This window comes from Pelmatolapia mariae, linkage group LG16_19, assembly GCF_036321145.2.
Source record: "Pelmatolapia mariae isolate MD_Pm_ZW linkage group LG16_19, Pm_UMD_F_2, whole genome shotgun sequence".
Taxonomy (NCBI): domain Eukaryota; kingdom Metazoa; phylum Chordata; class Actinopteri; order Cichliformes; family Cichlidae; genus Pelmatolapia; species Pelmatolapia mariae.
This window is the reverse complement of record NC_086241.1, coordinates 26,227,435-26,242,075: the sequence shown is the minus strand read 5'-3', so window position 1 is coordinate 26,242,075 and position 14,641 is coordinate 26,227,435. Positions and strand designations below refer to the sequence as shown.

Below are 14,641 nucleotides of genomic sequence, written 5' to 3'. Positions count from 1 at the left end.
TTCACATAACATTCCATTCAAAAGTTGCAATTACTCAGACTTCATAGATTTATGAATTGAAACAATCTCGCCAGACGAGGCGTATTGATTCGGTAGGTGTAAAGAAGAGTGTGTGGCATGCTCTTTGTTTGTTTTTTCGTGCTTTTGTCCATGCCTCTCTCCCTGCCTTTTATATTTTCTTATATGCATTTTGCATTTTCGCATCTTCCTCTTACTTTATACCCTTTTGTCCAAATTCCAACATTGCCTTTCTTTTGCAGTGCGGTACTATAGATGACAAGGGTCTGAATCAGGGCTTGACAGAGCGCAGTCTGCAGGACGCCCAGCGGCTTTACCTCATGAACGATGTTGTCCAGCCGGAGTCTATTGATCCGCTGGTCATGCAGGATGACGTTCGCTTCTCAAACCTAGTCGTGGACATTGTTCAGGGCATGGACACCCTCTTCCATGTTATGTACATCAGCACAGGTTAGTAGTGAAAGAGGAAAACCAAAACTTTAAGATTGAGGAGGTAGGTTCCTTGCTTTATTTTGTCTGTCTCTTTTAGAGTACGGCACCATCCTGAAGGCACTGGCTACCCCCAACAAGAACCTGCAAGGCTGTTACCTGGAGGAGATGGAGCTCTTCCCATCAGGTGTTCGAGAACCAATCCTGAGCCTGCAGATCCTGCATAGTGACAGGTCACTCTTTGTTGGGCTCAACAACAGAGTCCTGAAGATCCCGCTGGAGAGATGCTCCACCTACAAAACGGAGACGTAAGTACAGCATGCTTGTAAAAGCTCACTCATCTAGCATGGCTTTGTTTTAAATGACAGCATGTGTAAAGAATCTTGCGCCGCTGACGTCAGTGGGGTGAGGGGATTTTGGATGTCGATTTGCAGATGACTTCAGAGGCATTTGGCTGAGTCTGTTCTCTGAAGCACAAAACAAGTCCATCTGAATTAAAACGTTACAGCTCTGCATGCTTTTGTAACTGTAACATTGTAGCAGTAAAAAAACTGTGTTGCTTTGTCACATAGTTTGGCATTTCCTTCATTAGAACATCAAAAATAAACACAAAGTTCTTTATTTTAATCTATGAATGGGCTGCAGAGAGAGACTCAGCCCATTTTTAGATAAAATACCACACTGTGTGCTCCTTTTTGATATTTTTATCTCACGAGCCTAGATGTGACAACTGTGTGTATATCAGGGGTGTCCAACTCCACTCCTCGAGAGCTACCGTCCTGCAGCTTTTAGACAAATCCTTGTTCCAACCTACCTGAATCAAATGAATGGCCAAACTTGATGGCATCCTGAAGAGGTAATCCAACCATTTGGTTCAGCTGTGTTGGAGTAGGGATGCATCTAAAAGCTGCAGGACAGTAGCTCTCAAGGACTGGAGTTGGACACCCTTGGTGTCAGATCTTCAAAGATTTTTTCCTCGTTCTTTCTTAATTATTATCATAGTATCAATTTACACCTTTGATAAGTAGATACTTTGAAGATACTCTCATTTAGGGCTGCCAACAAGGGTTGCTGTTAAATTGATTACAACATTCTGGCATCGGAACATCTCTGATTCAGTTCTTGCAGGAATCTTTGTTAAAAGCATTCCTCTTCTCATTGTTTTTATCTTTGCATTTTTTGCTCTGTTTTCTAAAAGTCCAACTATAAAAATAATGCAAATAAATAGCTAAAAGGTGGCACACCTTATTTTTCTTAAAGCTGTTGTGCCTTATACATCGGGTATATGTTTAATTGCTAATTTTAAGCTTTTTGGCAGTGAATTCATTTTAACTTGCTTGGTCCCCTATTGAAGACAATTATCTGTCCTCAGCTAGGATTAATGTCTGGAAGGCCTTGCCTATAATCATTAAAGTCCTTATGGAACCAGACGAATGAATGGGGTGGTATCTGCTAGCTGGAGGAAATTAATTTGTTGTGGTTTTTCTTCTTCTTCTTTTTTTGCAGTAAGGAAGTTGTGCATAATACAGAGACAGCACTGTTCTGCCTTTTGTTTGTGTCTGAATCAGAGGATAAATAAAAAGTTATGTGTGAAGCGACCTCATACGCTGCCAGAGAAGTTTCTCTACAGGCATGCCTTTGCGTGACAGAGGTACAAAGACTCAGAGAGAGAGGGAGGGGGGCTTTCCTCTCCCATCTCCAGCTCCAGTGTTATTCATGTGAAAGTCTCCGTGGTGGGTGAGGGGAGCTGTTTGTCGAGGCTTCTGCATTTGATCATCGCCACCTCCGTCCTTCAAAGTCAATTTCATTTTAGAATACAAATAGCTTGATGCTTTTTTTTTCCTGCTGTATGTGTGTGTGTGTGTGTGTGTGTGTGTGTGTGTGTGTGTGTGTGTGTGTGTGGTGTGTGGCAGTCTCCACGGTGTGATATATGCGTGGGTTGGTGGTGGACACTTTCTAATATGCATGCTGCATGATGAGTCAGCTCATTGTTTCTACTAAAAATCCAAACTCCTAGACACACTGGAGCAGACACTCACACACACCAGGAAAAGGTGACCACTGTGTTTAATAAGACGTGGGTGGGTGAGATTTGCAAGATGAAAATCAGGCACAAAAGAGGAACAGGAAGAAAGAGATCGAAAAGGCGAGTAAAATAACCTATTTAAGACACACAAAGGTGAAACGATAAGAAGAGTGGGCTCCAAGGGCATAAGAGGAAGGGGGAAGGCGGGGAGGTTGGGAAGGGGGCCGCATTTAATCTAGTTGGTGATATTCTGCTCACCCCTGCACTTCATACGTACTGTCTTTCACATTGCTCTGCAGCCAAAGGCAAAACGAGCTGGAGAATACAACAGTTTTGAACCTGTCAATTGGGGTGACACCTGAGCTCATTTAGTTGGACTTAAGTGACCAGAAAAAAATCAGATGTGTGATATTGAGTTAATAGATTGTGGGGGGAAAGAGAAATGGCCAGGTAGTGAGAATTCATGCATGTGAATAGGCCTGCAGCTTATATTTTCATTAAGTGCTGATCTGATCCAATTACTCAGATATGCCAATTAAACTTTCCAGAGCCAAAGTTGGGTTTTCACATCTTGTTTTTTCTTTTTTTTTTAGTCTCATGCTCAAATCAGAAGTTGTTCACCACAGAAACGCTGTTTTCTTTTACACATACTGCACACGGAGGTTTAAACAGGTTATGTTACACAAGCGTATTGTCAAGCTATTCTCAAATGTATTGTTCAGAGTAAATACACTGTGGAAAAAAAAAGGAATGGCCTGTGAAACTGCCAGTGGCACTGCTTAATCAGCAAGACTAGTGCTTGTTGCTGAATTGAAGTATTTAAAGCTGAACCAGATAAAATTCACAGCACATCATATCGCTCAAATATACTCTGGAGAGCTTAACTGGACAGGTTACAGAGCTGGAAAGCTGCTCTAACGTACGGAAAATGCAAAGCTGAAATCTAGTTGCTGACACATAGCTGACAGTCACACTTTGTGTATAAAGTTCTCATCTGTTATCATCAATTGAGAACATGTATCTTATATAGAACTTATAAGAAATGACATAAATTTTAAAAAACACACATTTCAGAATGTACTACCTCTTGAATTGTCCACAGTTGTGTACAAAACGGACTGGATCAGAGGTTAGGCCTGTTTGTTCTTTCACTATGTCTTCCTGAGTATCTCTCTGGGTACACACTGTTAACACTGCATGAAAAAGGTCCACCTGCCCTTTTGCCCTTTCCTCGTCTGAATTAGCGCCCAATCGTTGTACTGTTGTCTGAATGAGTGGAGTGAATTTCCCTCCCGTGCAGTGTGCAGCCATCCTATTCCCATGCAGCCATATATTCATTCACACCCCAGTAACAACTGAATAATCTGATATGGTTATATCAGCGAACAGCGGCCCATTAGCAGGCACACTATTATGACACATAAACAAACACTGAAGCAGGTGAGACATGATAATTATTATTATCAGCTTTGTTAGAAACCAGGTAACTGTTTAATGGACAGACTGAATAGCTGTGATGCCGAGATCCTTCATTTAAGGTCAGTGTTATAATTTCTGTAGCCACGTGGGTCCCACGGGCTCTAAGTGATGCAAATTTTGCTATCAGAGGGGGAATGCGAAGGTCTGTAGGGATGTCTGTGTGTCCTCCAGCTTGTTTGGAGTGCCTCTATAGAGTGACGCAGAATTCTGGACACAGAATTTGAACAGAGTTTGAGAAACTCTCCATCACTACCCACATGTAACATTCACCTTAAAGTGGTTTTTGAGTACAGTGGCACAGCGGTTAGCCCTGTTGCCTCATGGCAAGAAGGTCCTGGGCTTCCTGTGTAGAGTGCATCTTCTTTTTCCGTGTTTGTAGGAGTCCTCTCCACATAATCTCGCAGTCCAAGGACATGCGGTTAGTGGGGTTAGCTTAATTGGTGATCGTGTTAGCACTGTGACCTCTCGCCCCATATCAATTGGGATAGGCTCCAACCCCCTGTGACCATTTGTTGGATAACCAGAAGAAACTGGATGGATAGAGTTTTCACCCTAGTATTTTGGGAATGTAAAACATATGTAATTTCACGCCAAGGGGGAAGTCATTCTGCTGCTAAACTGAATAAAATGCCTCACTTAAAGTACTCACTGATTTATCTACATCACACTCTAACACTTAATGCCGACCTAGCAGCTAGTTTGATACACCCTCAAACAAAGGAGGAAGGCGGAGGTGCCCCTCTATATTTATGTGCCACAAGCAATGTTGTCATTGTTGGCTACAAGAGCGAGTACAGTAGTTCTCATGTACTCCTGGCATCTGAGGAAGTAAACATGTAGTGGATTAGTTTTATTTATTTATTAATGCAAATCATCAAAACAGGAACCCTCTGTGTTAGTACATTACACCGCTAGTGAGGCTAATGTTTATTAGCTTTGGCTCTAAGCCCATTTTAATGGCATCTCCTCAGCTTATACCAGATGACTCCACAAGCTTCATGGAATTCAGGTGGGAGTTTTTTGAGCAATCTTTCTGAAAGAAATACAAACGGTGCTGAATATATCATAGAATATACAATTAAATTTGAGGATTTTTTAGAGAAGGTAATTATTTTGCATTAAAGCAATATGTTCCATCAGCACCAGCTGACTGCAGGTGTCTCCGCTTGTCCTGGGTACACTGGGTGAAAACAGAGGTTTTATTAGCCGTTAGCTGTTAGAGGGCTGCACCTACAGTCCATAACCAAAGCCTTATTTTCTTTGGGTCAGTCAAGCAAGGCCATGTTTTATCCAGAAAGGTCCTTAAAGAGACACAAGTTAAACTGAAGATGGTTCAGGCGGTTCTACATTCTTACTTTTAAACATCAAAGCATGCATAATAACATATATTCAAAGACAATAAACCTCACAGCAGCAACAAGCTAACACTGAGTTGATTTGAACTGTTACCATTTAAAATCTCAATTACATTAAGTGCTTTTACTGTTCAGTTTTTCATTGCCATTGATCCACATTAGCGACGACGTCGGGGCTTAAAACCCTGAGAGCAGAACAACATTTGCATCGTCGTCTTTAAGTCGAGTGCTTTTTTTATGTTACACTGCTAAACCTTTTCAATCGCTGTTGATTTGTATCCTTTTAGTGATGGCTTGCAGACAAACGTTACAGCTTGTCTTGCCGTTTTTTGTGTGTGTGTCTGCATGCCCGTGTGTGTTTGTCCTTCTATTTGTGGTAATTATATTTGACCTGGCCAATTGGCACCTCTGGCTAACAGTACCGCTCTGTCCTCCACACAGCCCTCTATCTCTCTATCTCACTCTGTTAGTGGAGTGATTTATTTTGGCCGCAGCAGCGTGCAGGCTTAGCTACAGCGTTGTATCCATCAGGTCTTTTTTTCCCCCCGCCTCTCGCTGCTTACACTGAATAAAGCAAGTTAGTCCACACTGCCAAATAGATGAAACTACAAGTTTCACAGCAGCATGGTGCTTACATCCCCTACAAAAAGCCAACTTAAAAGTAAGTGCACTTTTCCTTTACTGGACTGGTTAACTCATTTGTCAAAACTGGAGGTGTCAGACAGGGAGAAGTGGTTGTACACGGGGGTTTCAAGTTAGATGATTTTATTTATTTTTTTCTTTGACTGCTTTCACAGCTGGTGTTGAGGAGAACAAGGGCACGAGAAAAGGAGAACGTAAGACTTCTGAAACAAAAATAACTATGAGAAGGAGGAAATGCTAAATAAATGATGAGTATAATGTCGAGGAGGATGAAACGGAACAAATCAGGCTGTTCTGTAGCAGCTGCATTCTTGCAGAAAAACCGCGCCGCTCACACATGTGAACACATTACGTTTTATTACAAGAGGTACAGTTGTATCTGCCTGAAGGGCTCAGGCTCAATTTGCTGTTTAAGACTTTGTGGTTATGTTTGTGTTATTAATAGTGACCCAGCAGCATTCGTGGGGGGAAGGACGCTAAGCCTGCCTGCAGCAGGAGTGTAAAACAAGGACAGGAAACCACTAAGTGGCAATTGAGGAAAACCACTGACCATTAGCATCTCCGATTGCGCCTCTGTGTGTGGCTGCTTGTTAAAACCAATGCGTCGTCAAGCCACTGTCGTTCTACTGCCACTGTAGACTTCCTGTCTGTGTCAGTGTTGGGGGAGCTTACAGCCCGGTCACCGAGCAAACTCAATTTACCGTCGGCTGCGACTGCCAGTCTGTCAGCAGGCCTCTAGAGCTCACTGCTGCTAAGCCTGTATGACCTGTCAGAGGAACACTTCACCAGCCAAGGACTCAGGGAGATGGAGGGAGAAGGTGTTCACACAGTGGATATATTTATTACTGCTCCAGAATGCTGTTACTTTATTACAGATTTTGTTCTGGCTTCACTTACACTTCAGTGTAATCATTTTTTCTCTCTCTCTCTGCTTCATTCTCGCTCTGTCAGTTTCTGTCTAGATTGCTTTCTCAACATCCACTTTCTTCCAGCCTTGATTTAGGCTGACACAATGTCTTAACCTCCAGCATGTCTTTAAGCCCCCCACCCCAGCCCCACCGATGACTTGTAGTTACTATAAATTAAAGGACGTTAATTATGGGGATTAATTAATGGAAATACATTTCTGCTTTTTTGCATTCATTGAAATCAACAGAGGGGTTAGCTTCAGTCTTATTTTGAGAATATAATCCACTTTATAAACAATTTAGGCTATATCAAAGTGGGGCTAATCAATTCTTATTCTTAATTCAGAAAAGGGTCTTTCTAATTTCTGCCGCAAATGTTGCAAAATCCCTAAATTTCTCTCTAATAAATGCAGTAAACTCTGTGTAGGTGTATGTTGTTCGCTTGTCTCGTTCATTTGATCTACATCAGATGCGCTGACTGTATTGCTGGGAACCCGAGCATGTGCAGTTCCGAGTTTGCTGTCATTTTAATGAGTGGTGGTTTCATTATGGAGTCTCCTACATGTTGGAGACTGTCACTCTTGTTGCCAGGCATCATCATCATCATCAAAGACACATGTACTGTATGTATGATGTGGTATTTGCTCATCTCCCATCACATTCTTGCTGAGAGTTGGTCCCTGTGAATGTTAGCGCTTTTACTCAAAGCTCTGCTCATAGATAACATTCTTGTGTATTTCCTAGTACCTTTATTAACTTGCCTCAAATTTGAGATTAGTTGTTGTTTGCCTACTTTAGTTTGCTGGCAGTGTTTGTTTTTTTTTCCTGTCATTGCTACAAGCCACTTAATTTCATTGGCATTGCATGTTCTCTGGTCAGTAGGTAGCTTCTTCCTCTGTTTCTTTATTTTGGTTGTTTGTTCTTGCTTGACTTGTGACCTCGCGTGTCATGTTACATCACCAGTGAGTAACAGTATGCAAAGTAAAGGAATAAACCAGCACCGACTGGGACATATACCTTTGCTGATGCACACATGAGTGTGACAGTGGGAACTGCACTGGTTAGACAAACCCCCAGGCCAGGGACTGGTACTGGTCCATGAGTCGTTTGGTACCGGGCCGCGAGAGTTGAGGCTCAGGGTGAAATTTATGGTTTTAAGGGTTTTTATCGTTAGCTCGGTTTCCCTGGGTCTTTTCCCGTGTTGTAGTTGTGTGCCTTATTTTGAAAGAAATATTTACGCATTACCATAGCGACCAGAGAGCATTAAGGGGCAGAGAGGAGGATGTTACTCTCAATGTTGTTGCCGCATTTCAGGAGGATGCTGCTGATAAAGTTACACAGTGAATTCGCGTTTATTATTATATTTACAAAATACCACAGTTTTTGTCTTGGTCGTGTCATTTTATTTTCTTGTATTTATCTGCGACACCTTAAAGGCCGGTCCGTGAAAATATCATCTGACATTAAACCGGTCCGTGGCGCAAAAAAGGTTGGGGACTGCTGGGTTAGAACATTCTGTAATGGAAGCATTGGTTCCTGGATTTTGTACGCGCATCCTCTATCAAGGTTTTCTTCTCTGTGTCCAAAGAAAATTTTAAGAATGGCTCCAAGAGTCCTAGGTAGAGGTTGCCTGTCTGCATTGTGATGGATGTTTGACCTGCCAAGTATAAAATTGGACCGGATAGGCCAGTATAGATGGGATGGATTATAGATTTAAAACTCCATCAAAAAGACTGACTGGGTTGATAAAATGTTGTCAAACAAACACGAGCTTTCACCTCTTGGTTATTTTTGTCCATATTCATATTGCCCATTTCTGTGTCGTCTTTGTGTCTCATATCTTCTCCTCTCCACTCTTTCAGCCGTTTTAATATAATTTCTTATCCTGGATCTCTCCTTGTCGTGTAGCCTGTCTCTGCCTCCCCATTGTTTCTCTGTGATGATGCAGCTACTTTTTATCCACCAGGGCCAAAAAATGTACATAGAGGACAGCGAGGTTTTTCTTTTTTCTTTTTTTTCTTGGCAGACAGCCATCTCACTTTTGTTTTCTTGAGTTTTTTTGGACACGGCACCATCAGTCTTCAGCCTGGCTCCAACTGGGCCTAATTGGATGTATTAGCGCTGAGTGCTAGCAGGAGTTCTCTCTGTTTCCGATTCATCATGAGCAGACTTCTTAAATAGCCAGCTCAGCCCAGCACAGCAGGCGGGGGTAAGAATCCCTGGGGACAGGCTCGCTCCCCCTGGAGAGAGGATGAAGAGTGCCTTGACAGCAGTGGTCTCCTAAGAGTGGATGTTTAAAAAAAATAATGGCATAGCTCATATGGAGAGATGGAGAGGCTGCCGTATGCCAACATATGTTTAAATGAGTCAGGCCCTCCAGACAGCCTTTGCTAACGTTTTCTCCGAGTGTCAGCGTGACATCTAATAATGGCTGAATGCAATCCATAATTTATCAGTTCTGGTGATCATATTCGCAATTATACACTGACAGCCTGCTATTAAAGGCGAGGTGAACTATTGTTTTTACGTCTGGTTGTTAAAGGTCCAATAATAAAAGGAGACACTGGTTTTTACTACATTCACAAACGATTTAAAATGCCAATTACACCCCTGCAGACAGAATACAGGAGATTTATCTTCTGATGCCAGTCGGACTTATTGTTATATGCGCTGCTGAGTTTTGCTGCTCAGTATGTTTAAAATTTAACAGGCCGTGTTCCATAGCTTCTCTGTTTTGATATAGGGTGCCACTGGGCACACATGCTGCTGAATTAAATATCAGCCAGTACCCTGCAGACTTCTCAAACGATTCACTCACACATACAGCACAAAGACACGCCCTCGTGGTGTACGAAGATGAAGTGCTCATAAGTAAGCACGCTTGCTTATGTGCACACTTACACAAATTAAGATACATACACACTTTGTGCCATTTTCAGAGGCCTCACACTTCTCCGTATCTGCAGGATCAGCCTCCTGTTCTGGCTGACATTCCTTTGCACCTGCTTGAGAAATTAGCTTTTCTGCTCCCATCACACGGCCCTCACTCCATCCACACTGCCTCTAATTAACTTTTACAGTGGTGCTGTTTTTAAAAAATAGTGAGCCGTCAAGGCAGAATAGCACTGCGAGCTTTTGGCTGGTGTGTTATGCAGCTGTAGAAAAGGTCAGAGAGGGAGCTAAATGGTCTGGCACACTGTCTTTTTCTCCCTTGACTAGTATTAAAACTGGGCTGTGGTGGAAAGAAAGGATGGGACACAAGAGTTTTAGCCATCCTATTAATATACGAAAAATAAAAAGCAGTCAGATTTTGGAATTCTACTTAATAAAAACATTTTTTAAACACATTTTGTAAAAGATTCAGACTTTGTTGAGCAACATACCACTTTAGCTGTCATACCTATTTACCAGTGAACAGCAGTTATTCACATCCCTCCTTACTGCGATTTCTAATGTTCATCCTCCACTTGTTTGGATGGAGGATTTTCACAGGTACAAGCCTAAAACCAAAAACAGCAGAGATGCTGTACAAACTGCAAATAAAAATGGGATGCAATGATTCGCAAATCTCATAAATTCATATTTTATTCTCAGTAGAACATCTGAGACATACCGTTTCATGAAAAAGATTACCTCATTTAGAATTTGATGGCAGCAACATCTCACAAAAACGTTGGGAAACAAAACGCTGTAAATGTCAGAGGTGCTAAAAAGAAACAGCTTGAGAGGATGCAATAAATGACATAAAGGAAAATAGCAACCTCGCTAATATTACAAAAAAAAAACCCTAAACTTAAATACGAGTGATCCTCAAAACCAAAAAGAATTGCAAAACACACACACAGAGAAACACAAAGGCCTGGGACCAAGACCCAGGGACCCCGACAGTATAATGCCTACAGTGCTGTTATCTCTTCTGTGAGCAGTAAAGTGTTTTACACACATTTACATTCCTGACATAACCCCTAGTTCTGCCTTGAAGCAGCTGCTGTGAATTTGTGCTATATAAATAAAATTATATTGAACTGAATAAACACATCATAGAAAGTTCTCTTATTTTATGTTTGTCACAAAAAACAAACCTCACCTACGCTGCTGGAAGTCTCATTGAACCCTCACATCTGTTTGTTTGCAATCCTGTTATTGATAGACACCCATCTACACTGGTCACCCATACAGCTCTTATTGCAGCCCTCTTTAGTAAATCTGCCCCATGAGGTCAACCACTGATTTTGTCTTTCTTTTTTATTGTACTACAAATACATTATAAGGTTGAGGTCGTGTCTTTGTAGACACGGTGCTGTTGGTTGGAACATTCCCCAACCTATTGCCTCAAAATTGGAATTATGCTGTTGTCTAAAATATTAATAAAGGTTTATAAAAGTTTGCCTATCTTGCATCTACAGGGACGAAACTCAAAACAGGGGAAAGCTGCACCTTTTTACCCAGAGCGGTGTAATTCACGTTTGTGATGGAGTGATAAATTCAAAAGATGTATTAACCCTCTCACACCTGCACTTCAGTTTGTCAGCCAATTTGTCAGGATCAGCTTTCCAGTTTTTCCAGTCTTCAAAATAGCTCATACTATGAGTTCCATTCATTCATGTCCCTAAATCAATGCAAACCGGGTGAATCCACCACCAAATATGTCTTTCCCTGAGGTCAGAATCCTCCCAGCCTGCCTCCCGGCACATATTACCCACAGGTAATTAGGCTTTAAATCGCTACCACCATTCCCTTTTCGTACAACATTTATTCTCCATGAAATGCACACTTATTAATTGTTCCGCTCAGCTGATCTCTGCAGCGGTGTGTGTGCTGGAGGGAAGTTTGCTAATCAGAAAACCAAATGAGAATTCTTCAGCCGTGGTGACGACGCAAAGCCACACGTCAAAGTCACTCCAGACACGGTGTGGTCACCCTTGAGCCAAAATGGCATCCAGCTCCTCCCTCCCCCCCTTTCAAATGATCTATTAAGTTCAGTGAACTGTGACTTTGTTGCCGACCTCATTACGATTATCGTTTCGTCGGTATCGGAGATTGCATCCAGTGTAATAGAGCCGCTTAATTAAAACGACACACACAAAGGTTACCAGTCAGTGTTCGCAAAGTAAAGGTCGTCCTTTCCCCGGCTAGCTGTGCCACAGATCACCAGAGGAACGCTGCCGCCACTCCACGCTCGCTCGTTTTGTTTGTCTGCCGGGGTCACCTCTGATTTGCTGACGAAGCAGTAATGTCTTTATGGAACCAAACCGACCTCGAGTTCATCGCTGAGCTCAGGGCCCGTTCACAGAGAGCTGTATCAACACTTGGACATTCCTCAACCTCTCAGCTAAAACACTACAGGGCTCTTCAAATAAACCATGCGTGCCTGTGCCAGGAAAACAGGGGGGGAAAGCAACAAGAATCTTTCCTTTCAGCAGAATTGAAAGACAGGAGCGAGAGAATCTCCAGCGCTGCAATTAAGGAAAATCGCAAAAGAGAAGGAGTACGATTAGAGGGAAGGACCGTAGCTGAAAAAGAGAAGCAGAAGGGGGATAGGGAGGGATGCTGAAAGTGAAGGGGCGCCTTTGAGAGAGAGGAGTTACTCAGTTGATGCCTTTATTCTGTCTTCCTGAGGCATCCAGATCAGCTCTGGCAGCTAAGCCTCGTCATTAACAGCTTTAGATTTAATTAGCTGTCATTAAGCCTCTGTTTTACTGGGGGAGCTTACAAATATTTAATCACTGTTTGGGTGATGTTCCATGTTGGTATTTGAGCAGAAGGAGGGACAGTGCATCAAAAACTCTGATCGACGCAGTCTTTCCTTAAAATGCACGTGTGCTACTTCCTGCAGTTTAACAGAGGACTTTCGTCAATGAACTTTTTTTTGTTTCTGGTGGTTTTTAGTGGTTTGTTTATTTGACTTCTTCATACATTTTATTTAAAAAAAAAGAAACGACTGAAAACCTCTGCACTCAGTGTATAAAAAATACAATATTCTATTTAATCAGGGATTACATATGTAAAATGGATTTTATCCACACAGTTATTCACTGTGCCGAAAACTCCTTCTTCCTCTCCTCTCCACGCAGACTGTGCTTGGAGGCGAGGGACCCTTACTGCGGCTGGGACTTTAGGCAGCGCAGATGCACCACGTTGGAGGACAGTTCTAACATGAGCCAGTGGAAGCAGAACATCACCGTTTGTCCGGTAAGAGTGACATCACGGCCTCATTTTCCTGTAAGAAAAGGCCAAGGGGGCCTGACTTCTTCTCACAGCGGGGGTGTAAGACGTACTGCAGGTGCTTTGTTAATGTCATCTTTGTTCACATTCCATAGTGGATGATACCATTCATGTGTGCGCTAAAAGAGCTGGCTCAAGTGCAGGTTATAGGATGAAGCAGAGGAAGTAAAGAAGATGAATTTGAAAACTTAAACTACTGAGATCAAAGGGATTTAAGTTTAAGTTGGCAGAAGGAAGTGAACTGTAGTGCTTTTATTTCCATTTACTCTAAAAACATTCTCGTCTTTATTTTGGTAAGGAAGGGCCTGTCTGCTTCCTGTGACTTATGACCGATGTGTGTTTTCCAGCTGCGGAACCAGACCATTGACGGCGGCTTCGGGCCCTGGGCACCGTGGCAACCCTGCGACAATGATGATGTTGTGGATGGTGTGAGCTCCTGTTTGTGTCGCTCCAGATCTTGTGACAGTCCTGCCCCTCGGTGTGGAGGCAAAAACTGCGAAGGCCCCACCATTGAGGTGTCAAACTGTTCAAGGTAGAAAAGAAAACATCTGAAAAGAGTGATTTTTTATTTTTCACAATAGTTTTTGTGTTGTTTTTAATTTTATACTTTACTTTTGTAACATATTTAATCAAGATTGCAGTATTTTACAAGGGGTTAAGGCCAGCACAGTAAACCAGTGTGGGTTCTTCCTGTCCCACTGCGCGGATTTCTCCAGGTGGATGAAAGGCTAGTGTATTTGGTGAACTGTGATTCTCAATTGGCTGTAAGTGTAAAGAGAGGCAAATTCAACCAATACAGAGGCTACTAAGGTACACTTGTGTGCTGTTTTCCAAAAACATAAAGCACACAGGCCTTGAGACCAGTTGGTGACCCCCTGGCAACCTGGATTCAATAAATGTTTATTTCTACCCATTGGTGAGTGGCTTCTGGAAGTTGGTGCTTATAACTAGATCCAATCAATCAGAAAGCAGGTGCTGCACAAAAACCTTCATGGAGTTGTTTTGATCACTTGTGGACTGCCGTGTACGCTGTAGTCTGCATGGATGAGACCACTTTTTCTGCAAATACTCAAATTTACTCTTCAAGCTTTGGTAAAAAGTGCAACCTGAACCAGAAACAGAAAACATTTACCTTCAAAGTAAAAGTTGTTCCTTACCACTGTTAGCTACACGCTAGAAGAGGCACAAATGTTAGTTTTACTGCCACGCGTGTCTTCAAAGTTAACTGCTGGTGACTACGGCAACCAGCTAGTGACCAAACTAATCACAAGGTGGTGTTGACCGGTGGTTGCCAACAGGTCTCAACATGCTGTTAAGACTGCGTGACTGAGGCCTAACAGCACATTGCCTAAAGTTGATTAGACTACAAATAGTTATAGAAATGCTGATTGGTTGATAAGCTGGCTTTAGGAGGAAAGGAAAGATCTCAAGAGCTCACCATGAAGAGGAAGAAGCATGAAAGCTAACCATACTGTAACAGTTCCAGCAAACCGTGTGTCACTTCACTTCAGAGAAGTGTTTGTCTATTAAGACCGCTGTCTTCTCCACGGTAGGGGCTA

At 42.4% G+C, this 14,641-nt stretch overlaps 1 protein-coding gene across 2 annotated transcripts in view; it reads left to right on the top strand.

Moving 5' to 3' along the window:
- Positions 1-14,641, top strand: part of sema5ba (sema domain, seven thrombospondin repeats (type 1 and type 1-like), transmembrane domain (TM) and short cytoplasmic domain, (semaphorin) 5Ba) — a 179,853-nt gene that overhangs the window by 139,198 nt on the left and 26,014 nt on the right. For both annotated transcript variants that reach the window (XM_063499239.1, XM_063499238.1), the window contains 4 exons: positions 261-468; positions 548-755; positions 12,932-13,049; positions 13,430-13,614. In XM_063499239.1, coding sequence (XP_063355309.1) covers positions 261-468; positions 548-755; positions 12,932-13,049; positions 13,430-13,614 — 719 coding nt within the window. The remainder of the gene's footprint in view (positions 1-260; positions 469-547; positions 756-12,931; positions 13,050-13,429; positions 13,615-14,641) is intronic.